The sequence below is a fragment of the Triturus cristatus genome, chromosome 11 (genome assembly GCF_964204655.1).
Source record: "Triturus cristatus chromosome 11, aTriCri1.1, whole genome shotgun sequence".
In the NCBI taxonomy this organism is placed as follows: Eukaryota; Metazoa; Chordata; class Amphibia; order Caudata; family Salamandridae; genus Triturus; species Triturus cristatus.
In genome coordinates this window covers 118,619,458-118,647,431 of record NC_140594.1, presented here as the reverse complement: position 1 = coordinate 118,647,431, position 27,974 = coordinate 118,619,458, and the positions used below count along the sequence as shown (strand labels likewise).

At 43.7% G+C, this 27,974-nt stretch overlaps 1 protein-coding gene across 1 annotated transcript in view; it reads left to right on the top strand.

Moving 5' to 3' along the window:
• Positions 1 to 4,013: 4,013 nt before the first annotated feature.
• Positions 4,014 to 27,974, top strand: part of RAB36 (RAB36, member RAS oncogene family) — a 135,695-nt gene continuing 111,734 nt past the window's right edge. Inside the window, exons 1-2 of the mRNA XM_085633321.1 lie at positions 4,014 to 4,206; positions 11,526 to 11,631. Coding sequence (XP_085489447.1) covers positions 11,563 to 11,631 — 69 coding nt within the window. The 5' untranslated portion in view covers positions 4,014 to 4,206; positions 11,526 to 11,562. The remainder of the gene's footprint in view (positions 4,207 to 11,525; positions 11,632 to 27,974) is intronic.

Here is a 27,974-nt window from a genome sequence, read left to right as displayed (position 1 = left end):
GATAGGGACTCATTAAGACCAACACACCTCCTGGTGCAAACATACTTACACATACGGCACCGCAACCTCTTGCAACTGGAGATTTTATTCTATTTAGTCTTCTTATATATAGCCTCGTTCCCACCCTGGTCTCTCCATACTGTACACATATTCCACATGGGTTTTCTAGCAGCACAACCCATATTTTTATAGTGTCTCACGTATCAGTGCCCTTGAATTCTCTGTTTTTTGTCTAGTCGTGTACAGCAAACAACGTATGGCATGGGCGCCACCTTGGCCTACCTGGCACATGTTCTATTTCCAGGCATCCCTCTCAGTGAGGAATACAAGGGCATCAGCTTTTCTCTTTTCTTCTGTGTCACTCTTGTTTGCAACTATAGTCAGTCGCGTAAAGTTGATTTGTTTGTTACGAGCTCATTCGCTCATTTTGCGAATTTGTTTAAATATTTTATGTAAAAGTGTCTTTGTTAACGATTATGTCTTGTATCACTTTCCTTTTTGTTGTGTCAACTCCAGTATATTTGTGTACTTATGTTGTTTATATTGTAACCTTTCAGCCCTGATGAAGTTCAATAGACAGTGAACGAAACGCGTCGGCTGAAGTCCATATTTTTGATGTCATTGAAATAAAGGAATTCTTCACATAAAGAAATTGGTCAGCCTTCTGTTATCAGGAAAGGCTACCTGGTGGTGCACCGCTCCACGATCATCCATGTCCGGCATCAAGATCAACTGGTCTAAATTGTCGATTTTGCCACTAACTGCTGCCCCAGTGGAAACGGAATTAGAATTCCCACTTAAATGGGCAGATGGCGCCGTGAAATATCTAGGCGTATGGCTCAGCCGAGACCTACAGGAGATATGGCGTATGAACCTTGGTAAACTATTGGTCTGGCTGGAGCAAAAGTCTAAATTCTGGATGGCTTTGCCACTCTCTCTGGCCGGCAGAATAGCCATTCCAAAAATTATAGTCCTCCCAAATTTCTCTATCTATTTGTCAATATACCCATTCCTCTTACTAGGTTTTTTTTTTAAATCTCTTTGTTCCATTTTATTAACAATAGTCTGGGATGGTAAACAGCCATGGGTAGGCTGGAACTTGCTAACACAGCCGCTTTCACAAGGGGGGCTGGGAGCACCTGACCTTGAGTTATATGCACTATGTGCGCAAGCCCAATTTCTACATTTCTGGATACACCCTACCCCATTCCAACCTCACGTGGCTATAGAGAAAGATGTGGCAGACCCTACACCTTTGCACCTCGCTATATATAGACCATATCACAGAACAACTGGCGAAATAAACACAGTTGAAATGCTTAGATAGGCATGGTAGGGGCTTAGGAATCATGTGGGCACCTCACTTTTATATGCACCCTCGACCCCTCTGGCATACCACCCGCTATTTCCTACTCTTCAGGACAAGGGCACCATTACACGTGCTTGAAACATGGGCCTTTCCACACTGGGTGATCTGTACCCACAAGATACATTCCTGGCACCGCCGCAATCCCAAGACGACAATCCTACACCCATCATGGACTTACTACTTTACTATCAGCTGAGAGCAACATGCAAAACTCTACACTCCTTGTTTCCCTCGCCCTCTGCCATCATGATGCTAATGGAACAACTGCTAGTATACCCAACCCCCCCCCCGTGATCACTAGATTGTTTAATCTTAGGCAGACACACACCAACATTGACGCACCTAGAGCACTGCACCAGTGGAGGGTGGATCTCTCGGATCTGCCTACAGACAAACAATGGGCATTCTGCTGCTCCCAACTGGGACACCTTTCCCGAAATTACAAATTAAGACGTATGCATTTTAAATGTATATATTGGGTGTATCGCACTCCATTGCAACTACATAAATTAGGCCTACGACAAGATGCTTGTTGCATGGAGCTGCCCAAACATACCTTGTTACTGGAAGGGAGTCTTTGATACCATACAGGAAATCACCAGGGTAGTATTGGAGTATACGCCGCTAGTGGCCCTACTGGGCTACATTGAGGGATTTCCCCTGTGAAACGTCGATTAATAGCTATGATGCTACTGTTAGCGAAACGTAGATTAGCTATTCAGTGGGGTGCATCGGGGAGTCCCGGGATGAGCGTTTGGTTGCAGGATGTGGCTTATTGTCAGGAGCAGCTGGCAGCGTTCTGGAACCTTATGCCCACGTCGTCATGCCCCAGGGATATCTGGGAACCCTTCACGACATGGCTCAGAGAGAGACGTGTGTTGACTGAGGTTACCATAGAGCAGGTCACAGATACTTAACAACTAATGTTAAATCAGACACTGACCCGGCTCACACTACTCGAAGCTTACTCGGTGCTCACTCAAATACCAGTGGACTCATTATACCCTATATCTCATAGATCACAGTCATAAACGTAGCTTTTACAAGTAGTCCCAATGACGCCCATCCACACCACATGCACTGATAACCACTCTGGTCGCACTGTACTATTTGGGTTATTTTATGCTTATGTGTGTGTACAAATCTTTATGCTGTCTACAGTCAACTAGTTATAACATATGTTAGATCTGAACTAGGGATTCAATGGGTACAATATATAGGTTAATTGGTTATGTCAAAAGTGCAAATTGCTGCTAATTGTACGTCTGTCATACACGACTGTTTGTATACATTTCCATCAATAAAATTAATTTAAAAAGCTGTCTTACTTAGAAGTTGTTACAGGTGAAAACGTTGGCACAAATGGCTGTTTTTTTCAACTTATTTTCATTTTTCCATATTTTCAACTGTTAGTTTCTATTAAAAAAAACCTTGAAGGATCTACACAAAGGACCATTTACTGTATTCAGAATTGTATCTACTTTTCTGAAATGTATAGCTTTCCAGGATCCATTATTGCTTTCATACCCATTTATACCACTAACTGGAAGGAGGTTGAAAGCACAAATAATAGCAAAAATAGGCTATGTCCCAGTAAAATGCCAAAACTGTGTAAAAAATGTTGGTTTTCTGACAAACGTCTGTCAGTCCATGAAAGCTGGTGATTTCAGCACCACAAACCCTTTGTTGATACCATTTGCAGGGAAATTACCAGATGCTTTCATATACAACACTTTTTCCCCCATTTTAAAAAAAAAATTGCTGTATTTTGGCTAATTTCTGGGTCCCCTCCAGGAGAATCAACAAACCATGGGTACCATTAAAGTCCCCATGATGTTGGAAGAAAAGTGTGCAAAATTGGCGTGGATACCTTATGTGGTGAAATTGTTACAGGGTCCTAAGCACAAACTACCCCAATTAGCCAAAAAAAAAAAGGCTTAGCTAAGGGGGTTAAAACATGTTGTGGGGGATACTTTACCCATATATAATATGTTGACTGCGAATAAGCTGCTGGCCAGATAATTTGCTAACTTCAGCATCCCGCCTTTTGCACAGTGAAGAACTCTAAAGCCCATTCGTCCATTAGCGCATGTTTTCGCATTTTCAACAAGGTTAGTTAAAGCTCAATCCCTGCTTTGGGAGAACTTAAGTAATGCGGGAGGTTTAATTGCGCGTCACGAAGATTGTCTACACTTTGATTTATACAATCTTGGGCGCCATCTTGGAAAGGAGATATTTGGATAGCTGCAAAAGGCTACAATCATTTCATATAACAAGAACCATACATATTACAACAAGCCCAATGATATGTCTCCTTATGTACAGTCTTATTGCGAAATGAAGAGGGGGAGAAAAATATAAAACATTCAATGTAATGATTAAAACGAAACGCATATATAATAAGCTATGAATGGTATTTGGAAAAAAAATAAAACACTTTTCATCTCTTATATTTGAATGCCTACGAGAGATCTTATTCCAGGTGCGTTGTCCAGGTAGTTTCTAGCATCGTTGACACAGTCGGCAGCCATATTGGTTTTAAAGTCTTGCGCCATAACCGAGTCAGTCTGGAACAGTTCGGTCTCTCACCTCTGCCCGCCCATTTACTCTAGCCACGCCCTTTACATATGGCAACATCCTAGCAGGTCAGATCTGGCCTCCCAGTATAGCCCCGCCCTTTTCCCTCGAACACCACCGAGGCTCCGCCTACTGATGCGAGCCGCGGTTGCTATGGAGACGCGGTCGGCTGCACAGTTCCGTGCCTGGCCTGGAGACTCCAGTCAGCGGAGGCTGCTCGGTAGCACCGGGGCCGGAGGACGTATGCCTCTTTAGGCTCGGTGAGTACTGGGGCCGGAGAACTTATGCTTCGGTACTAGGTGAAGGGATTCGGGAGAACGCGAAGGCAACGTCCCATGGGGTCCTATATGCTGTAGATTGTAGGGTGCTATCCATGGTATAATTAGAATTCTGGAGGTATAGCTTGAAGGGGTTATATTGTGTGCGAGATATTAGGGTGCAAAGTTCATATTGGTACAGAGTGCATGGCTGTAGTCCCACAGATACAATGCTAGCAATGCCATGGTGCAGTATTTCAGGGTTTCTTGTTATGGGGTGGGGGCTACAGGGAGTGAGTTTATTGTGCAGAGCTACAGGGTGAAGTAGGAATGTGGTTGGGTGGGGGGGGGGCGGGGGTACGTGTCTGGTTTATATGTAGGAGAGGTGTAGCCATCATGACTGTATGGGGCAGAGGTTATGATGCTAGATTACAGGATGCAATTGTTTAGGGTGTTTATAATATGTGGGTTAGATGAAAGAGCTTGTAGGATACATGTCCGTAAGAGTTCAGAAGCATTTTGTAGGATGCTGGGTCCGTAAGGGTTCAGAAAGTATGGGGTGCCCGGGTGTGAGATACAGAGGGCATGCAGGGTGGGGATTTTTGGTGCAGAGTGAATAGGTATTGGGCTCATCAGTAGTGGGAGGAGGCAGGGCCGGATATAGACCGTTAGAGGCCTTATGCACTTAAAAGATTTTGGTGCCCCCCATATATATCTAATTTAAAATATAAATAATAATAAACCGTAAAATGAAATATTATTTTTTTCGAAATTAAACAATACTTACAGTAAGATGGAAAGTAATGTTAATTTTTGTATACTTCCACTTTATAGGCTCAGCTGCTCTGTTTGCAGTTTTGCACCATATGGTCCTTGGTAAATCCGGCAATGAAAAATGTCGGTGGTGTCCTCCCCTTTCCCTGTTACCCTAAGCACATGCTTATTTTGCTTAATGGCTAATCCAGCCCTGGGAGGCGGTATGGGGAATAAAACTGCGTTGTATGTGGGGGGTGGGAGGGAATGACCTTGGAATTTGATAGGAGAGATCGTTTTCTTTCTGTTGCACCTGTTACTCGATGCTTTTGAGACTTTTGGACTCTTTACATTCACAATTCGTAAAATGGCGCTATGTGCGCTACTGATATAGTTAGATTGCTTTAGAGCCTGCACTATCTATACCATCAGCTAATAGAAATTATAGTGAGCGTTGCATCAGACGTACCAAACTGGGCTGGTTAAATCCATGCTAGGACCAAAAAATATTTGGGCTGGCGTGCCTTACCACCAAGCCTACTGTTGTATAGAGCATCACCGGCGATGGCGTTGTCCCCACTCTTAGCATCCATACAGTTGCCGACTTGGTTATATGTGTTCATGCCCTCAGGGCTTGGCTTTTGCAGTAATGCAGAAGATGCCTGACTCATGAAACAGAGTACATCCGATGGATGGAGTAGAGTGCACAGTCATCTCTCCCTTCATGTGAATGAACGGATTCTACTAGCGGTCGGGCTTTTTTTTTTAATAACATAAGTATTTGTAAAGCACACATTCACCCGTAGGTATCTTGGCGTGAATAACAGATGCTTTTTGTTACCCAACTCAATGGCACTCATTTTATCGACCTCAGATGGATGAAAGGCTGAGTGGACTTGCGGGTTTCGAACCTTTGACCATTAGGTTGCACACAGGCCCCTGCAATGACTCATTAGTCCACTGAGCCACCAGACCAGACTAACCACCAGACCCGGCTAATCCATTGTCATGTTTAGACAGGAAGTGACGCTGTAGTTCATAAGGTCGTGACTGTGCCTACAATTAAAGCGCAGATTGATTCAGTTCTCTACATACGCACTTTCATTCTCAAATTTCATGAAACTGTGAGCACTGCCTTCACCAAATTACATATTTCGATGGTAATCCAAGGTTTATCTCAGGGAAAGGTGTATATTGTAAGGCAATTAATGTGGCCCTGCTGAGCAGCTAGTAAAAACGCAAGTCCAATGAACTAACGCTGCAGTTGGTATCTTTGCATCCACTGAGGTATGTAAACATTCATCCAGGAACAATATTGCTTTCTGATCTAAGGGTGATCTCAATTCATTCTAGTATACCAGTTTACTAGTCCTGGTGAGGTGCAGCACCTACTTATATTAATTCTGATACATACTTATACACCTGCTATAAGTTTTAGTTCTAAACCGGACTCGGATAGAAAACAGGCCCAGACACCAAAATAGAAGTGGCCTCCATTATAGAATTATTTAAACTAAAAAAAGTGGCCTGTGTTTGAAAATGTGAGCAGGTTTGAATACGTATAAGTGTTTTCTTCAAGGTATGGAAGATTGCATGGATTTGAACTTGCTGCAGGCAAAGTCTGTTTTAATATTAGGGAAATCAATAGTAAAAGCTGGGCCAGCAGACCCTAAAATAGGCCCATAGACAGACAATAAAATGGCGCACACACTGACCAGTCATACCACCCGGTCGGGCATTGCCTGATTGCTCTATTGGCCAATCTGACCCTGCTTCACACCAATAACACACTTCTATGCGAATCTGTCAGAAGTGGTTCATATGCTTCTCATGGTCTTACAGTGTGGCACTTTTTTGAATCGAGGTCGGGAGAGATCATGGTCTGGCTGCTGGTCACACATGCTCAGGGAACCTGACCTTTTAAAAGTAAAATTCTTTCTCCAATTATACCTTCAAATTGCACATTGAGTGATTCCTACAAGGCTTCAATGTCATCTTCATTTATGCTCTTGGTATAGTTCACGGTAGATTGAAATTCTGAGAGCATCCAAAGATTTAGGTGATTGGGCACATTAACAGAATGCAAAAATACAGAGTAATGCAGAGGGATTGGGTGTCGGGTGCTGGTACATGGACTATAGGGTGTATGGTATAGAGCATGGGTACTCGCAAACATTTTCCATGGGGCCAAAAAGTTCAGTCTGTGATGTGACCGAGGGTCACATTGATGCCGGTGGGGTGGCGGGTGGGAAGGGGGAGGATCGGGGATTGGCGCTAAGGTAAGTAAGTAACGCATATACATCTAGTGGCTGAAATGAACAATGTGAAACCAGAAAACCTGTGATTAATCCCGGCTTCCCCACTTTAGCAAACTCTGTGATCCTAGGCAATTGTTTTAATGTACTTTCCCTCCGTTTTCTTCATTATCACATCTAAGAGATACTGCTGCACAAAACCTTCTCCTATGTTTGATTTTATAAACTATAATGTTGCTCACGTATAATAGGAACCCAAGCCACCCAAAGAGCGCACATAACAACTGACTTGTCTCTTTAGTTCACTATTGGCATTGTTGTCAGGGTGGGGGGGAAGTATTTATGTTTCTAATCCGTCTTTGCAAACTAACGCTTTCACATTAATACTTCTCAATACACTGCTTTAATCTGCTGTACTAAGGTGAAAAAGTACTGCATGTTAATTAATTACACTTTTTGAATTTTGATGAGACTTGGTCATATTTTTACACTTTTGTTGTAAGATGTTTTATAATCTGCTGTGCTAAGGTGAAAAGGTTCTACATGTTAATTAAATACTCTTTTTGAATTCTGAAGAGACTTGTTCATATTTTTACCCTTTTGCTGTAAGATGTCTTTAAAAATGAAGGTGTTGCTACAGTGGCGTAGCAAGGGGAGGGGGGGTGGGGGCGGTCCGCCCCGAGCGGCACGAGTTTTGGGGGCAGCAGACCCCACCCCCCCAGGCCACCCACCAGCTATTTTACAATTTTTCTGTGGCAGAGGTCGTGACCGCCACGGGCGGCAAAGTGCCTAGCTACGCCACTGTGTTGTTATAGTTAAGCAGTTCAGGACTCCCTTATAACCTCCTTTCTTTAACACCAATTAACCTTTAAATAAATGCTTGCCTGTTTATTTAACATATTTTTATTGTTGGTGCTGAGTCGAGTAAACAGCAGCCCATTGCTGCTATTGACCAGTGCCCGCATATAAAGGTCAGGAGGGCTGCATGCGGCCCTTGGGTTTTTCTTGGAGTATCAATGGGAGTATGGACATGTAGGGTGCAAACGAAAGGGGCTGCAGTAAGAAAATATAGAGGTGGATCGATACTGTGCTATGGTCTAGGAGTTGCAAAGAAAGTGCATGCGGGCAAAAGGTGGAGATCATGTTGAATCTTCCTTAGGGCACAATGGGTAGAGTAGTCCCTGGGTACTGGGCAGAGACGCAGGGGTGTAGGCAGCGGTACTGGAATTCAGCAGGATGGAGTACTAAACTGTGCCCCACCAGAGTTGACTGAATTAATCTTTAGGAAAAAGCAAATTCTGGTGAGTGCCATGTGGTAAAAAGCAAACTATCTGGCACATGCATCAACAATGCCATTTGCGATTCCTTATTAGCGAAAAATAAGGATTCGCTAATAAGGAATAGCAAAAGGCTATGCATGTAGGAATCGCTATTCAAATAGCGATTCCTTAACTTTCCTTAATTGCGACTAGCAAATTGCGAGTAGCAATTAAGGAATGCCGTCCCATTCATTCCTATGGGCCTCCTGGCCCATAGGAATGAATTGTAGATTGCATGAGCAATTTGCGGGTACCAGTAGATGCTCGCAAATTGCTCATGCAATTTCAAGGGTGCAAGGGTGTCAAAATGACACCCTATTGCACCCCTGAAATTGATATGTGCACATATATTGCACACACACATGCTCTAAGGGCATGTGTGTGCGCAACATGACACTTTGAAAAATGCACAAAAGTGCATTTTTCAAAGTATTTGCAAATTACCATGAAGTTCAACTTCATGGTAATTTGCTCCCCCTATTAGCGAAATCGCTAATTTTTTAACTTTAATGCATTGCATTTAAGGAATCTCAATTTGAGATTCCTTAAATGCAATCGCAATTTAAGGAATCGCTATTTAAAGATTCCTTAAATTGCGAATTTTTGCATTTGGGATGATGCATCCCAAATGCAAAAATACCGGGAGCAAAGGGTCAGATTCTGAGAATCTGCCCGTTTGCGACCGGTTTTTGTGTTGATGCATGTGGGCCTATGTGGTTTATTCTAGAATGTAATTACTTGCTTTTGATATAATGCTTCACACCACACTTATGCAGCTTCTAAGCACTGTAAAAGCAGATGTTAGATTACCCTTTTTATTGGTACTCACCTTACAGAGCTCAGAATGAAGCAAGACTTAGTATACTCCTCTGGGACTCGCACTTGTTCAGGAAACCAATTAAAAAAACACATTTAATACTCAAGGTAGGAGTTCAGCGACACTTTCATTACCCTGAAGAAGTCCGAGAGGACGAAACGCGTTGGCTACGGTTTTATCTAATGTGAAGGAGAATTCACGAATAAAGAGACATAAACACACCTGCTGAATTGATGTAATGTTTAATTGTATAAACATATTAATATTTGAAGGAAGCATTGTTCATGTAATCTAAATATAAATGTTTGGGAATGATATAATGAGTGCTGGATCAAATAGCTGTACTAAAATGGGAATATATTGCACCTGGAGCATGCCTCCAAATCCTAATTTTTGCATTTTATTACTTCAATAACTATTTGTCCATGCATCAGCTTCCATGTTAGGGATGTATCATTCTGATAAGGCATTATGTATCAGGGAGAAAAAAATTACAGGGTTCTGTGATATAGGAGTGCATAGATCATAGTTGCTGAGACAGCTTAGTGTCTGGTTATGAGTGAGGTATTGGGGGTTGAGGTATTGGAGTATGAGATGCTGTCAGTATTGTGTATCTGTGGTATTGACATCCAACCCTCTTGGGTACCCCGTGCATCAAATGTTAGGTATTAAAAGTGCTTCCAGTGTATTTTCTAGTTGGGAAAGGTAATAGATTGAAGACGTTAGACATTTGTTCTATTGGTTGCTGTACATTTTTGTAATGTTGATACAAGGCATCTAGTGCTGGGTATAGGACTTTTTTAGCTGGCAGTGTGAGTTGCAAAGTACTGGTGGATGGTGGATGCTGGCTGTATTGCACATTGCACTATAAGCTGTGTCTACTCTACAGATGGCACTGGTGGATGGTACTAAGAATAACAGAGCTGTGGTTATGAGATACTCTGAGTATTGCATGTTAGTACTTGGTGGTACTGAGACTACTGGAGCTGTATCTGTGGATGCTTAGAGTATTAAGTGTTTGCATTATGAGGTACAAGTGGACATGGTGGGAGTTTGAAGTTTAAAGTACTGGATGTATAACTTGCAATATACAGTGTTTCCTAGATACTGGGTCTAGTTGATGTTGTAGAGCCTGCGTACTGATGATACAAAGACCACAGTACAAAGTGTAAATAAGGCACAGATTTTTTGATCCCCATTTTTAGGTCGAGCCTGGGTAGCACATGCGCTGCTCTTCATGGCATACTATATTGAGGTAGGGACTTAAAGCTCCGCCCACTCTTCTCCCACATTTTTCAATGACTTGTGTCATTGTCCACTGTAAACTGTGGCTGTTCAATGGTCAAAAGGCTTAGTAGTCCCTCCTTAGTACCACCTTGTCTCATTTTGTAACCTCCCATGGCAACACCCCCTGTTACACGTGTTGTTCCCCGGTAGGCTATAATTACAGCCTCCGAGCACTATTTTCTCAAATAACTTTGTCCTGCCTGCTGTTGCAGGCAGGACACGGTATCGCCTAATGATTTTTTATTTTATTTTTATAGCACGGGCACTGCACGCATTTGCAGTGCAATAGGTCTCGCATTTGCGAGAGCTTACGCTATTGGCATTGTAAATGACAATGCCTTTATGTATCTGTTTTAAAAACAACACATAAATAAAAGTCATTGTCATTTACAATGTCAATAACTCAAACTGTCATAAATGCGAGACCAATTGCATTGAAAATGCTTGTTATACTTTGTGCCTATTATGAGTTTAGCACAAATTGCACTTGCTCACTTGGGGTTATCACATAGATTTACCACTAGTTATACACTGGTGATAATTTGCCGGGGATAAAACACTGCAAAACGGTTGTAAAAAAAAGTTTCAAAGTTTACATATGTTTTTCTGCATTAACAAAATGAGTTCAATATGTGGGTACCATTGGGGCAAGCGATATTTGTGACATAGTGCCTTACGGTACAATGTACTATGAGATTCTAAGTGAGGCCAATGTGCGTGATAAAAGTGGTATTAAAAACTGTGCTTGCTGGATGTTTGGTTTTGTGTACGTGCTCTACAATTTGCTAGGCAACCTGAGTCATTTATTCGATTCTGTGAGTGCTGAATGCTGAGTGTTTTGACCTTCTCTGACAGTTTTCTATTCTTTTTTTAATGCTATTCAACCAACAGGGAAATTGAGAGCTCCAGCCCTTCTCTGAGAAGAACAATGAGTTACGACATGCTTCACCTGGTGCCGCCTGTCAGCAAGGACAGAGTCATATCTCATTTCCCCAAGGTAAGTGGCACTGAACTGTGAGCCATTGTACCTAGGCACTCTGCCAACTGCACAGCCCATGGGCGGTGAGGAGAAACCCACACTGTGCTGTTTAGGAAGCAAGAATCATGGGTTCATTTAGCACTGAACCTTCCAGTGGTCATTGTTACTGTCTGGATGGCTGTGTATCATGCTGCTGCTATTTATTAAAATCATGTAGCACCTTTTATTCAGATGGCTGCATAATCAGGCTCTCAGGTGCACATTTAGACCCAGGACGTCACATTTAAGCAGGAGTTTTATCAAGTTTTGAATATTTTGGCTTCTGGATAGTCAGATCAATGGTGAGCTGCATGTTCTCTGGCTTGAATATCTTGCTTAGTGATACAGATTAGCTTCAGTTTCAATATTTGCTCTGAGTCAATTCTCGAGCCCGTACAATTGACATTGTTCAATGGAAGCCATCCGTTAGAGTGGGTGTGGACAAGGGGTGCATCAGGTCAGTCTGTACCAAGTCAGCCTATTGGCTCACCTAGATAGTTTGTTCACTTATGGATCACTAGGAAGCTATGGGGTCTATGTTTATTAAGTGTGCACACTCTCCTAATTCTTTGCACCAGGTCCTTGTCATTATGCAGTGTACAGGATTTTCAGGATTTGTATTGACTCCTCTGTCATTTGGGTCCTTCTGAAGATTCTTTGGGAAGAAAGCAAGTGCAGCCTCTGTCCTGACCTTTGGTGGATTTGTGTGTGAGTGGCATTTCCAGAAGCCAGTTTTTTGTTCCATCAGGTGCATTCATTTTTGTATGCTTATGCACATATGTTGTAACATGCTGACTATTCGTAAAAATAGAATTTTCAAATCAAACTTTGAGAAATAAAATATAATTTGCATATTGAGTAGACAATAAAATGTGTTTGCAAATAAATTAAGTATGTTGCAGGTATGCATGCTCTTCTTATTAATAGAACACTGTCGGTACGCTGGCGAATTAAATGGAACATACCTTCAGTAATGTTGACTCTGATGGATAATGTTTTCCTTCAACAGATTCTTTATCTTTCATATACTAGATGCAGGTTGAGAACATGAGAATGTTTTTTACATGCTGTCTTAGCACTAGGCAGTGCCATTTACGTCCCTGGTTTTGCACTGGTTCAATGCAATGTTGGCTAACTGTGTGACACTGAGCGCACAAATGGTACCATCCTGCTCAAACCTCTTAGTTTGCAAAATTCCCCCTGCAAGTAGGCAGCATCGGAAGATTGAGAAGGGACGTGCACCGGTGATAGAGACTCTGCAGAGACAACATTCTATCAATCAGGACTAATGGCAATGAAGGTTCATAACTTTTGTTTCGTATGTACATCATTTTCTTTGCATTTCTTTAATCGTTGAAACATTGTTCAGCAAAATGTAGCTGGAATGGACAGAGGGGTCTTGGTTTAGGAGAATGATCTAAGCTTGCTGCAAATGTATTCAGTCACCAACAAGGCTTTAGTCCTGTTATATAAATCAGGGCAATATTGTTCTGAAAAAGTGTAGAGATGAGACCAAGGGGCTGCCTTTTAGATCTCCTACAAAAGCGAAGAAAAGTAGCATTGGCCACTTGCCCGCTTATGGAATGTGTAGTTATGCATTTAGGAGGAGTCCTAGTGGCCCCCTTCTAGTATTCTCTGACGTATGCCACTATCCATCCTTGATAACCTTTTCATAGGCAATAGAATTCGATCCATTCCCTACTCATTAGACCTGGAAATGTAGAAATCAGAACCTTTTTCGGTTTTAATCTATGGAGTTTACTCATCTTCTTGGCTTCTTGGCTGATTTTACTGCCACCAGGAAAACTGTTTTGATGAAAAGGTACGTGACATCACAACTCCGGTAAGGGTACAGATGAAGCCAAGTGAGCCAACAATTAATTGAGGTTCCACAGACCGCTGCACAACACAGATCTTATTTACTAAACCATTCATATATTGAGACACTGCCAGGATCACAAAGCAAGAATTTGACAAGGGCAAAACCCACCTTAACAAGTGTGAAAGAAAAATCCAGCACTTCAGACAGTAAAACTATAAGTAGAACAGAGATGTTTCTGATCATATTTCTACAAAACCTCAAGCATCTACAATCTAATAGACACCTCATGCTGTTTAGTTACTATCCACCACAACACCAAGTACAAGTCATCTGAGAGTCCATGTCCAGCAACCCACAACCCCTCGGGAGGCAAATATGAAATTACAGACCGTGGAGTTCAGGGTAGAAAATACTTCTGCCCTCATTCAATAGAAGTGCCAGAAAGGCAGGCAGCCTGATGACATCTCCCTGTGGAGAAGTCAGGGATCCATGTACCAGATAGCCCTGAACTCGTTTGAAGCATTCAGAGACATTGTGGTCTGAAGCTGTCTAATTCTGTTGAAAGAAATGTGGCTGATTGAAGAAGGTGGGAAGGTAGGAAGGTATGACAGATCATTGTTCCAGGGGATCACCATTACATCACCTACAGCACTCCTCCTTTGATACTCCAGAGAGCAGAGCAATCCTTGTTCTGGTCAGCTGCAAAGCTGTCCACCTTTGGATACTCCTGCATCCCAAAAAGCTTTGCAACCACATCGCTCACTTTACCCAGGGGAGGACTAATTTCTTGTGAAGATGTCTGAAGCCTCCTAAAAATATGTTTGAGCACTACCTTCCCTTTGCCTGGTGAGCATGTTAAACATGGATGCTGTGGGTGCCAGATTAACATAGCTTTCCTGCAGAATTTCAAGGATCCCAAATCCGCACTTTTGACCTTGTTATGTTTAGTTATGTTACATGCATTTGAGAAGCACATTTGTATTGCCCTGTAGCACTTTCAAAGTCGGGATGATGATTATGGTTCTGGAATTCTCATTGTTCTAAGTCAAGGTGGTCAGTGGACATTGTGTCTGCTTATGATTGGCATTGTCTAGTAGTAAATCTTATTGAATAGTCGTCCTCAAGGATAGAATTGATTAATCGATAATAGTGATATTAGGTAGAAGACAATTCAATCCTTTAATAAATCATTCCATTATGTGCATGGATATCTGTGCTGAGTTTGCCATGTGTTTCCTTCAGCCGGTAATTCATTTATCCAGTATAGCCAGGCTTTCCAATTAAAAGGCACCATTTAAGAATAGTACTGGATGTCAATTAGTGTTGCTTACATGTGGGTTTTGTATTTTTAAGTGTTTGGCAAAACTCGTTCTGCATTGTTGATACATAGGTTGATGAGATGATACTAATGTGCAGTTGAGGGTTTCAAGTGAAGGGCCCGACACACACACACAGAGGGGCAGAATATTTAGTTTTCGTATCTGCAGCTGGGTATGGTGGCTTAGTGGACTAATGCGTCCACTGCAGGGTCCTGTGTTCGACCTCATGGTCACAGGTTCAAATCCCGGCGTGTCCACTCAGCCTTTCATCCATCTGAGCTCAATAAAATGAGTACCAATGAGTTGGGAAACAATAAACATCTGTTATTCAGCGCCAAGATGCCTCCTGGTTAACGTGTGCTTTACAAATAAACATGTTATGGTGGCAGATGGTGATTTTTCCTCACTTCACAACTAATTTGAGAAGGGATGGGCCACAAGAACCAAAGTAGCCCACAGAGACACCAAGACATTGTTTCATTGCTTCGCTAGCCCCATCAGCAATGCCAGACCAGCATCGAGGTGGTGATCATCCTTGAAGCTACACTGCAATGTTTCTGGAATCTTTGAGGTGAGCGAGGGGCCCCTGTGAAGACCACACCACAAATTGAGAAGCCAGGGCCACAGTGGTGATCTCTGTGAGTGCCCAGATGGAGGACGTGTCAGCAGTGGGCACACTTCACTTGCTCTCCTTAGGCAGAACTGTGGGTAGCTGGGCGAAGGAGATGCGCTCCAAGGAACTTTTTGGGTACCTTGGGAGGTGAGGGTGTGGAACTGGGACCATCACCCCAACTGAGAGAATATCAGATAATATCACTGTTGGAACTAGCATGTTCTGGTTCGCTGAGGCAAAGCCAGGCAGAACCTACCACTCCCATCAGGGGTGGGTGATTACAGTCACTGTATAACCTGTGCACACCCTTGGGTAGCTTGGTACAGAGCAGTCAGGCTTATCCCAGAGGCAATGTGTAAATCACTGGCAAAGTATTCTCACACAATAAATACACTGAGCCTCACAAAGGAGACTTCACATGTGATGTATGTACATAACGTTTGTATTCAACGCACACAATAATCAACACAACATCAACATCATGTATTACTGGGTATAATTCACACTTGAAAATATTACTAGCAGTACTAGGCCCAACGGTGTTGAAATTATATTAGTAGTATGCACAAGGCGGACAGATCCTAGCACCCTTATGCGGTGCAACAGTTGACATACCTAGGTCCACCCTGGCAATTCTTATAATTCAATACCACATAGTTATAGGGTGCACCCCAGGTCACAACGATATCAGAAATATGTACATACAACGAATTATAACCTTTTTTAGCAGCACCACGGGCCGAGGCCGCACTGGTTAAACCAATGACAAATGTAGTGTTCTTCTGGCAATAAATATTCTAAACAGCCTTTGTGTCTCCTGGGTATCTTATTGTGGATGATTATGAGTGAGAGAGCGAAAGGGTGTGTCTTGTTACTGCGATCCCTGAGAGGGTCAAGAGTGTTGTGTTCTGGGGTACCAATTCACTTGTTTCTCTGGTAAGATTAGGAGGGCAAGTGAGGCAATATAGCTAGTCAGACTCAGACTCATAGGTACCGAGGTGGTATGGTGACTCAGTCCCTACATGCTGATCTTCTATGGTTCTAAGCATAGGTCTGTGCTAAGAGCAGAATCCCTGCAACAGTAACTCCTGGAAATGAGGCACAAAAGCCTGGTGCACAACTATGACGAGACGCACCAGGCAATTCTGGTCACACACAAAGGTGCAGGTTTAGCAATGCCACACGAGGTAGAATGAGGAACTACTGCGGGTACGCCCCCACCTCCAAGTGCACAATCTGTGAATCATACTCCACACACAATGAGTATGCAGTCGGCGTGTCGCATGAGAGAAATGGGGCACGATTGACGAAACGGGCCTCACTGGATGTAGCTTCTTGGAGGTCGGTGGTGAACCAGGCGGCCTTCAGAGGGCGTTGTCTGTCAGGGTGGCGGAGGGGAGCAAGCTTGTCCGCGCAGCTGGTTATCCAGCAGTGTAGTTCCGTGGCTGCAGAGTTGGCGTCTGTCGTGGCGGAGGGGGGGGGGTCGTGGATGAGGGTAGAGTTGAGGTGGTTCTCTGTGACTTTGCTCCAGTTCCTTCGTGGCGGGCGCGGGGTGGGCTTGTGTGCAGTGGTAGTGCTGAAGGAGAAGTGTACGCAGTGGTAGTCTGTCCAAAGGGGCTGCGAGGTGTGGCTGAAGTGGATGTTTGTCCCTCCTGCGAAGATGAGGTTGAGGATGTGTCCGGCCTTGTGGGTGGGGGTGGTGACGAGCAGCTTCAGTCTGAGGTTGGCAAGGTTGTCCAGGAGGGCGGTGGAGTCTGGGTCGCTGCGGTTGTCGAGGTGGAAATTGAGGTCTCCGATGAGTATGTAGTCCATGGAGGCGATGGCGTGGGGTGTGATGAGGTCGGCAATGGCGGTGGTGAAAGGAGCGTGAGGCCCAGGGGGTCTGTAAGCGAGGGTGCTGGGTAGCGTAGTTCTGGGCTGGTCTGTATCTGGAAGTGGAGGTGTTCTGTGTTGGAGAGGTAGTCACTTGTGCTGGAGGTGGAGAGTTGGAGGGAGCTCTTGTGTGTAGTCCTCCTCCTGGGTGGTCCTTCCTCTGGATCTTGTAACCATTGGGAAGGGTGGTGGCGATGTCGGGGGCGGAGGCGGCGTTTGTCCAGGATTCCCTGAAGAAGGCGATGTCTGGCGAGAGGGTGTCGAGGAGGTCCCTGATCTCTACAGCGTGTCTCTGCAGGGAGAGCACGCTGAGGATGCATTTCGCGGCTTCCTTAGTGCGGACATCTGGCCTTGGTACAGAGGTCGGGGGTGATGTTGATGGTGAAGGAATGTTGGCAGTGTCGGCAGGAGACCTGGCCGTGGGTGGTGTTCGGCATCAACAGCTGGCAGTTGTTATTCCTTCGGGGTTGAGTGCAAGGAGGGCCACTGGGTTGTAGCGGTGGATGGTCGGAAGTCCAGGGTCCCTGGCGCTGGTCGCGGTCGAGTCGCGGATGGGCACAGACGGACTTGCCTTTGGTGCGCAGGTGGCATGCCCGCTGAGCTCAGCTGCTGCTCGCAGCTGCTGCACGGGGCTGCTATGCGGCCATGCAGCAGCTGCCGTTAAGTAGGGAAGTGTGGAGGGAATCGCAGCTGGGCGGCGGGAGCAGCAAAATCGTCAGGGGGGAGGGGCAGCGGGGGCAGCAGCGGCAGAAAGGAAAACGGGCAGGAAACAGCAGGAAAACAGGAAAAAAAGACAGAGGCAAAAGACAGAAAAACAGGCACAGTTACAATACAGAAAACAAAGACAGAGACAGAAAACGAACAGAAAACGTGCACAATACAGCACAGACAGTAGTGGAACCAGCAGAAGAGCAAGGCTCTCCCACTGGACCACCAGGGATGAGGCACAGGCAGGAGCCTGCAGTTGGAGGAGGGCCTCAAACCCCTACCTGTACAGAGCACAGCACAGGCAGCGGCACTTACCAGCGGGGATACAGGGGGAAAGAGCAGGTCCCTGACCAGGAGGTGCGGTGTTCTAAAGTTATATGTTAAGGCACTGTTTTGTCACGTTCTCTCTGAAGATGATAAAATGAAGATCGAGCAGAATAGAACCCACAGATTATTTTTTCATATCAGACTAAACAGAACTTACCACCCGGTGTGCATACTAAGCTTCATTTTTTAAAATTAAAAGAGAGTAATGACCAAAGCATGGGCAATGAACATAGTCCAATTTTGAGAGGACTCAGTTACTCTGTTCCCGCGCATATTACCTATGACCGTCATCAAACACAAAATAATTAGTGATGCAACAACTCTCATTCACCAAAAGCTGATTGACTGTAAGTGGGGATATTCTGTAAGACTCATGCTTACCCTTGATGGGAAAGCATACACCACTCGAGACCTGGAGGAAGTCTGAAGACTCCTGGGCCTTACTGACACACCAGGACCTGCCAAAAACAGAAACAGGGGTCAGAGGATAATATCTGTGCACAGGGATGGAAAAGAACACAACAGCAAAAGATTGCAGAGAAAAATGAAAAGCAAGACCAAGGAGGAGCCATGCCCAACCACCTCTAAGCACAATTAACTATCGACGAAAGGACTCTTAGCCCTGTGGGCGATGCCAACGAACTTCAGCCTCCCAGAGACGCCGTAGGATACTATATTCTAAGCGCCACTATTTAGAATGCTATCCATGTTAGATGGCCAATTGGAAGTGCTTGCTGCCTGCCTCCACCGGACCTTTAATGCCCCTTTATATCTGATATCAAGGACCTTCCCCGTGGGGCCACTGTCTTTGGGTGGGGCTCAGCCAGGGTCCTGGCCAGTGTGAGTAACCGGATGCCACCCAAACACTTGTAGTGTGTCTCGGCACGCCTACGGGGATAACATGTTGTGGTTTTTTGATAGTAAGTTTTTTGTTGTTGGTTTCATACAGTTATAATATTTCTGCTGTGCAGGATATACAATAAGGATCGAGGTAGGTGTGTTTGGAGAGACAATTGCTTATTTACGACTCTTAAAAACCCACATAGTATGGGACCAGATTGGAAATCCAGGGACAAAATCTCTCGAGTTGCGAGTAGCAGGACTGGGCAATTATTTTGTGATCCAAGCGTACAATATTGTTCCCCTCATTGGCAGTTGATCTACAGCTGGTCTCCCTCAACTCCTAACGTTTTAACACACCAGTCAAACTCTGTTCAACCCTATAATGGCTCCATAATAAAAAAAAGTCGAGTTGCCTTATTCCAGGAGACCTACTTGATATGCCAGGATTCCCATAAAACTAGATCATCCTGGTATACAGCACAATTCCACTCACGCACCACTAATAAAACAAAAGGGATGGCCATTTTGTCGAGGAAGGGCCAACCATTTAAACTACAGGCAGTAACCAGAGATTATCTGGGGAGGATGGTGGGAATATGAGGCAAACTGCAGAATCATGATATGACTGTCATATCCACTATGAACCGAATGAGGATAAGAAACAATTTTGATCCAACTTGTTCCTCAAAATAGAAAGCTTTGCCTATGGTCAACTAGTGGTGGGAGGAAACTTCAATGTATTGCTTGAAGATTTGGTTGACTGTACAGTTTCAAGGTTAGGGGCTTGAAGAATTGACAAAGAGGATTGACGTTTTAGGATTTATAGATTTTATTCCAGAGTCCACAAGAAATACTCCAGGATCAACTTCCTGATAAACAGACTGATATTTGACACTGTATTGGATTCATCAATAGGCCAGAGGGTACTATCTGAACACTTCCCAGACACCCTGACATTTGGATTACTTGTTTCCAAGGTTCCAAGATGGATAAGATATCAATAGGTCTGATCATGACATCTTACATTTTAGACAGTTTTAAGCAGACAAGTGTTCACATCAGGATCAATGGTGAACTCTCACTGCGTACCAGCTGTGGTTGTGGAGATTGAGCTTTACTCTGAAGTGCCGGGATTCAAAATCCATTACTCTATATCATTAGGAATGTGAGTACTTACACTGCGGGGTGGACTGATTCATGCACATGGAAGGTCCTTTACAATACCTTGGTGTTACGATCTTGAATGATTGCTCTACCCTCTATAGAAATAATTGTCCAACCTTATTTGAAATACTCTTTTAAAGACCTGTATAGATGAGGGTAACTGGACTTATCATGGTATAGCCAAATCAACAGGGTTAAAATGAATGTACTTCCCCTTCTGCTGTATGTGACAAACCCTTCCACTAAGAACCCCCAAAAATGTCCTCAAAGATATTCAATCTTGTCTACTTCAGTTTGTATGGGGAAATGAAACACCTAGGGTTTCAAGATCAATTCTTTTCTAGAAACCACTAGAGGGTGGCCTGGGATTCTCACAGATAGCTTGCTATTTTGTGGCAGCACATCTCTGACTCGTACTCAAGTGGATGGGGACAGAACCAAACCATAGCTGGCTGTCAATCAGCGTGTCCTCCAACCTCTCTCTGACATTTGTTTGGGCTATTGCTATGCCATAGACATAGGTCCCATGACCTCTAATGCACTGTAGATACTCTCCTTACTTATTGGAAGGAAAGGACTGATCTGAAGGATGAAAGCAACCACCTTCAAATACCCCTTGACCAGTGCTTAATTTGTAAAAGAGAAATAAGTGCTAGGGCCCTTGTCAGATGGCTACTGCAGCTTGCACCACCCAAATCTCCTGCCAGTGCTGCCAATGACAATACCAGCATAATTACCGACCATCACAAGTGTGACAATTCAGACTATTCCGGGCCACACAACCCTACCGGAATGGCTGAGTGGCAGGTATTAATCATTTTTAATGTATATTCAATTCATGAACTGGTGTTGTGCTCATCTCTGACTTAGGCAGACAGCACCACCATGTGGCAGACCGTCATAAGGGTAGTTGTTGACAATTAAGTGCCGGTGCCAAGCACCGGAAACCACAGGCTCAAATTAAGCACTGCCCTTGACTCCCCTCATTTACAATCTAGACTTCCCACCTGGGTTAAACAGTCTTTTTTTTTTAAATAGGGCTGGTCTTTGCCCTCAGAGACTGGTGGATTTTACTAATGGCCATAACTAAAACCTAGGACAAGGTGTGAGGAACTCCTTCAAGTCAGACAGGTGTGGGGCATAGCCCTTGTTTTGTGAATAGGAATTATATACCCCTTTGTGGGGTAGGGAAGGAGTTAACTCAAGTTAAAATCATCTTTTCACAAGCCATCTCAGACGGGGGTATATCAGTGGCGGCTCCTCTGCTGAGGCGGAAGAGCATTGCCCCACTGCTTTTAGCAGTGTAAATGAAGGAAAAATAAAATGATAATAACTGGACATTAGTATCATTTTATTTGTTCCTGCGCCTTTGTGGGGCGGGGCTGCACTGCTCTTAGAGCAGGGGAAGGACTGGTGGCTATCAGTAAAGTGCGCATGAATGTTTGACCGGCCCTCTCCGGCCTTCCAAACAGTCATGCGCACTTTGCATATTCTCCCCGCTGGCTGCCATACAGCCTACATGGGGAACATGCCCAGTCGCCCATTCCCCATCTGAGCACCGAACCACGGCGCTCTGACCAATCACAACGCTGCATTGGAGTGTTGTGATTGGTCAGGGGAGCCTGGCTGCTTCCTCTGCCAGCTGGAATGCAGGAAGGACGATGAGGGAGAACGCGGAGAGACACGAGGAGGCACTTTTTTTTCTTTTTAATCTCCCCTCCCCCGCCAACCCCAATCAGTGCCATCCGCTACCGGGGTATATCATTCCTATTCACAACACTAGGTCTAGTCCCCACACCTGTCTGCCATAATTATGTGCAAAGGTAGGATTTCTTGAATCTGTAGTTTTTCCCCGCTGGAGTTGTGGTGGTCAAAAATGATGAGACACATGTATACTACGGAAAAGTCATTGGTCATACTGTGGCATCGTTTATAGAAAACACAGAAACCTTTCAAAATGTATGTGCATGGCCGGCAAGAGGGGTCGATGGCAATGCTACATGTACCCCACCTAATAAGGAATGAGGGATTGCACATGATTTCTGGCTCTGAGGAAGACCCAGCTTAGGCAGGCTCACCTAACTCAAACCCTTCAACTAGTGCCCTCATATCTCTACGGCTATAGCTAGGATAAATGATGGGACACTGGTACATCAGTACTATCAATTGTAAAAGGGTACAGACGAATAGAGTACATCTCAAGGGTTCCGCATACCACACGTGGTATACAGTATGCAAGATCTACGCCCCTATATAGGTTGAAAGCGATATCCCATCCCCAGACCTGTACCTTTGGTTTTAGTATGTTTGTTTTTATTTTATTCTCCCCTATTTCATTCCTTGTCCCTTATATTTTCCTACGTGTTTGTCAGTTTTTATTACCTTTTTTTGAATTTGTATATTGCATCGCAGAGGGGAAAAATAATAAAGTATAATTCAAAAAATACAATCCCATATATTTCACAGAAAAACCTACTCTTACTGATACAAATCATTGACATCATACCATATTTTTTCATTACTAGAGTATTGGTTAGTATAAGCGAACATTACTTTATCACACCTAGATATCAGTATCTATAATCCATTGTTCAATTCTGGGAGCAGTAGTGGTTTTCAGTTTTTTCCAGGGTGACTTCACTAGCGGTAATGAAAGTTCTTGAAAGCCAATTTTTTCTTACAGTGACAGATTTGAAATATCTGTAAAAGCTTCTGATGCAGTCCGTAGGGGAGTGTGTATAATACATTTCCCAAGGACCAGTGACACTGTGAGTGCCATAAATATTGACACCTTCTATGTGCCACAAGAATCAGAATATGGAAATCGACATCTTGAAAAGTCAGGGACATCATTCAATCCTATTGTCTTAGTGCTGCCAAACCGTGAACCTGAAAGACCATTCTGAGCGCTTGTTTTTAGGTCTCGCCTAGCGACGCAGCGTATGAGCTGCTCGCGCCTTGGCGAGACCTATTGTTGTCGGTTTGTCAGTGGAAGGGGTATAGGACATGTGCACGCGTGCATGCAAAGGACAGGAGTTGTGCAGGCGTACGCACATCTCCTGTCCGTGCTCGCGTTGTTTGAGCAGAACGCTTTCACTCTCACGGCGTCAGCTTGTGGTACACATGGCTCCTAGTTATTCAATACCCTTTTCTGCCATTTGGGTTTTCACTCACCAGTATTTATTTTCAAAATCCGTGAATATGATCTGTTGTCGATACATATTTCCTACGATGTATTAGAAAATTACATTCCTCTCACCTCATCATTCTGTGACTTACAAATGCACATTGCCGTCTGTGTCCATGTTTGTCTACCGTCCTTTCTCCATGCCGTGGTCACTTAACCCATATTTGGTTGTGTTCTGTCTACCTCGTTTTTTAAATTTTTATTGTTTTATTCGTATTATGTGTGTGCAAGTTCCTGTTAAGTGAAATGTAATACTCAATCTGACCCCGTTGTTGTTACAATGTTGGGGTTGTTGCTGTTTATTCCAGGTGCGTTACATCTTTAACGCATGTAATACTCAGATGCATTTTCGTGGCTTTTTATCGTTATGTGTTCACTGCTTTAATTTTCCGACCCATGAAGTTTGTACAAAAAGTAATTGTGAGGGATGGTCGGCAATGTAGCAGAAGGAAACGTAAACCGGTTACCATTTTTGCCATCTACTTCTCCATATGAAACTCAAGACTTTTGCCATCAAAAAAGTACCTCGTCTCTTCGGGAGTGCATGAACCCTTGTGGTATTTGATTTTTAATACAGCACAAGTAACTGCTTCATCCTGTATTGGAAACCTCAGTTCCACCAAAATCACTACTGCATCTGTGCTGAAGTTTTCCCTCCGCCCTTACTTTGTCGTCAAAGTACTCAATAGATCTCCGATTCCCAACACCCTCAATCAGTTAACTACCGAGGACACAAATGTTTGCTGCTCAGGCAACATTCTCTGGCATCTCCATGTTGTGCTACGATCGTATCTTAGTCAGTTCTACAGCTTTTAGGTCTCAGCTCTGGATGTCTCGCATGCACTGTCTTAAAGAGACATGCTGTACCAACCCAGCATGTCCTCTTGCCTTACATCACCATCTACAGCTGTAGGTGACAGCCACAACAATAACAACTTAGCCTGGCGATTATCCTGCTGCCAATAGCATAGGCTGTGTTGGGGCGATCACATATGTACCTTTCTACAGTGAAGTGCACAGGAATGTGTGATGTTTGTTGGAGCTCCTATGCGACCTACACTGTTGACAATGCCAATAGCTTGGAGGTCCACCATTCCAGAGACCTGTTGGCTTTGCCAATGCTTGTTAAGAAATTACACTGTCTAAAGAAAATACACTTAATTAGGAAATTTAGTTAGTGCATGAGTTGCTGACAGCATTAGGGGCTTGGGGTGCAGTTGATTAGGGAGGTATACCAACTAGGACGTTTTGGGTGAATGGTTCAGTCCAGGAGGACTAACAGTGGTGTTTGGGCTATGTTGGTAGGAGGGGTTGGAACTGCATACATAAACAGGGATGTGTTGGGCTATAAGCCACAATTTTGATATTAGGTGAACACGGTTGTTGGTAGCCTTAGACAGGGTCTGAATTATTAGTTCAACACGGTCAGAATTGCTGAGGATAAAAAGCGGTATGGAGGACTCACGGGCCGCTGAGGCATTATGCCTGCTGAAGGAGGTAGGTCATGCAGACCTGATAGTACACTGCACGGGGGAGGAGACAGTGCATGGGGGAGAGCAAGGCCTAGGAGCCGTGCATCTGAAAGCGTGACGGCAGCAGACTTCGCATGCTCGCCACCGCGCTCCAAACTGCAACAAGCATTTGCAATGCAATAGGTCTCGCAGTTGTGAGAGTTTGAGCTATTGGCATTGTAAATGGCAATGCTTTTTATTTACGTGTTGGTTTTTTAAACTTAATTAAAAGGCATTGTCATTTACAATGCCAATAGCTTAAACTCTCGCAAATGCGAGACCTATTGCATTGCAAATGCTTGTTATGTACGAGTTGAGAGTCCTGAAGCCTCAAATGGGCTTTAACCATCCTGCTTTTTTTGGAATAATAAACTCTGCATTCCATTCTTCCAGCTGTTCCTCTTCTACGGCCTGTTTTAGGAGCATCTGTCAAACCTCCTCTATAGGTTTGTGTCTGTGCGCCTATGATTGTGGAAGTGGCAGTGGGGGTCACTTTGAATGAAGACTTTGCTTTCTCTCTGTTTGTTAGACCCACTGGTCTGAGGTCTATCAATCTGAGTCCAACAACAACAAGCATTGAAAATGGAATAGATCTCGCCTTTGATTAAATTAAAGCCATTTGCTTTGCTAATGGTATTGTATAGCAAATCAAATGGCTTTAACTTAATGAAAGGCGAGACCTATTGCATTTGTAATGCTTTATTTTTTTTTGGGTGAGTTGTTCCGACTGCATGCATGGTACATGCCAAACCCAGCCGTATTCCTCAGAGAGTTGGTGAAACGGCTGCCGTCATTCCTTCTCATGAGGACGAAAGTGGCTTGCTGGTGACTACAGTGCACCGACGGAGTATGGTAGTAAGAAGGGGAAAATAATCTATCAAATGATATGCCCTTTTGTGAAAGATTTTTACCCCAGAGATGTTTTTTTTAACAAGAATGCCATTACATTGCAGCGCCAAGCACTGATGGAACGCACACAGGTACACACCAAGCACTCATGGTAATAACAAACCTTTGTGTTAATTGCAAAATGATGTAAAGTTTTATATTCACCAGTTTTCAGTCAATCCTTATCTTGGATATTTTGCAATAATGAAACGCCGAGCTTAGAAGTACCATGGCCTGCATCTGTGTTGCTCAAGATAAAACGTATAGAACGCAGGCTTTGAAAACAGTTTCCATATGTACTCTCGAGAAGAGCCGCAATCTCTCCAACTTTTATCTCTTCAATACAGAACTAATGTTGTAGTCTGATTGTACCAAGCTTCAATGTGCTCATGCATGTAAACGCCGTCATGCACAAAGGTGCGCTGGCTATATGTGTAGTGTGAATGTTTAACCTGCTGTATTGCACTGCAAGCATGGGGAATAAATGAGGGCTTATATGTAGGCAGTAGAAGAAACCTACAAAGAGAACTTAATTTCCTATCAACCATCTGCACAGAAAGGGACGTCACTGGATTTCCGATCATCCATCGTACAGGAAGTGACATAACTGGATTTTGTTTCCCGCCCACAGCACCCTGCACTCCTCCTCTTTCCCACAAACGACTTAATGGCAGCTGCAAAACGGATGATGGAAGGATGCGTGCAGCAGGCACAGCTGCGCCTATCTGCACCTGCACCGTGTCCAGCCCCAGGGACCCTGGTTCTGTCCCAAGCCCCGCTACCGTGCTGCACTCCTCTGTGCTTTAAGGCCTGGCTGCCGCTCACCGCAATGCTGCCACTCTGCACCACACAACGTTGAACGAGAGTTCACGTGTCTCCTGCAAGTTCTTATGATCAACCACTCCTACGCCAACAGCATCCAGCAGCCCACTTGCCAATAGCTCAAACTCGCGGCATGCGAGACCTATTGCATTGCAAATTCTTGTTTTTTCAACTATGGGAATTACAGGAAATTAAAGAGAAGAACATTTTAATTAAAAAGTTGTCAAGAAAAATATAATTTACTCTTCATGACCAAATTTGTTTGTAGAGCCCTAAGAGATACAGTGGAGCAGATCTGCCACAAAGTACAATAACACAAGCCTTTGCAATGCAATTGGTCTCCCATTAGTGAAAGTTGGAGTTAATGGTGTTTTAAATGACAATGTCTTTTGTTTATGCAGTGGATGTATGTAGTGTGGAGTTTAATTATATGGATTGGATTGAACTTGTTAGTTGTGGAATTGTGTGGGATGGAATAGTGTGTGTGTGTATTTGTGTAGTGGAATTATGTGGATAGTAATTATGTGGTATTAAATTAGCTGGAATTATGTAGAATGGGATTGACTGTTATGGAGTGTGAATATATGTGTATTGGTATGTTGTCTTGTGGCGTGGTATGTAGTGAAATTTAATTATGTGGTGAGCTGTTGAATTGTGTGACATGATGTTGAATTTTGATGTGTGGATTTAATGCATTTGTTGTGTAAGTGTGTTGATTTGAATTATGTGGTTTGTTGTTGAATTATGTGGTGCAGAATGGAAATATGGGGAGCTGAATTGCGTGGCATGGAACTGTGTGGTATTTTGAGTTAAATTATGCTGATGGGAATTATGTGGCATGGTGTGGAGTGTATTTGTATGGATGGTTGCTATGTGGCATAGTGGTTTTATGTGGGATATATGTATCTGGTATTTAGTAGAGTGTAATTAGGTCGCAATGATTAATGTGCACATATGTGCAAAGGCTATATTGAATGTACTTTATTATCCTTTATGAATAACGGTGAAAACAACTGCAGGAGGACTGTCAAAATGATATGTGTTTGCAGGGCCTGTTTTAGCCTTAGTAAGTTGTTGGATGCAAAGTTAACAGACAGAAACCGCCACAACATTTCCAAAAAATAAATAAACACAGATCCTGGAGATGCTGCCAGAAAGAGTACTTAAATGAAGGGTTTCAGGTGATATTACAATTTGGATGCAGCACTTTAAACCATCCCTTGCCCATGACTTGGAAAAGAAATAA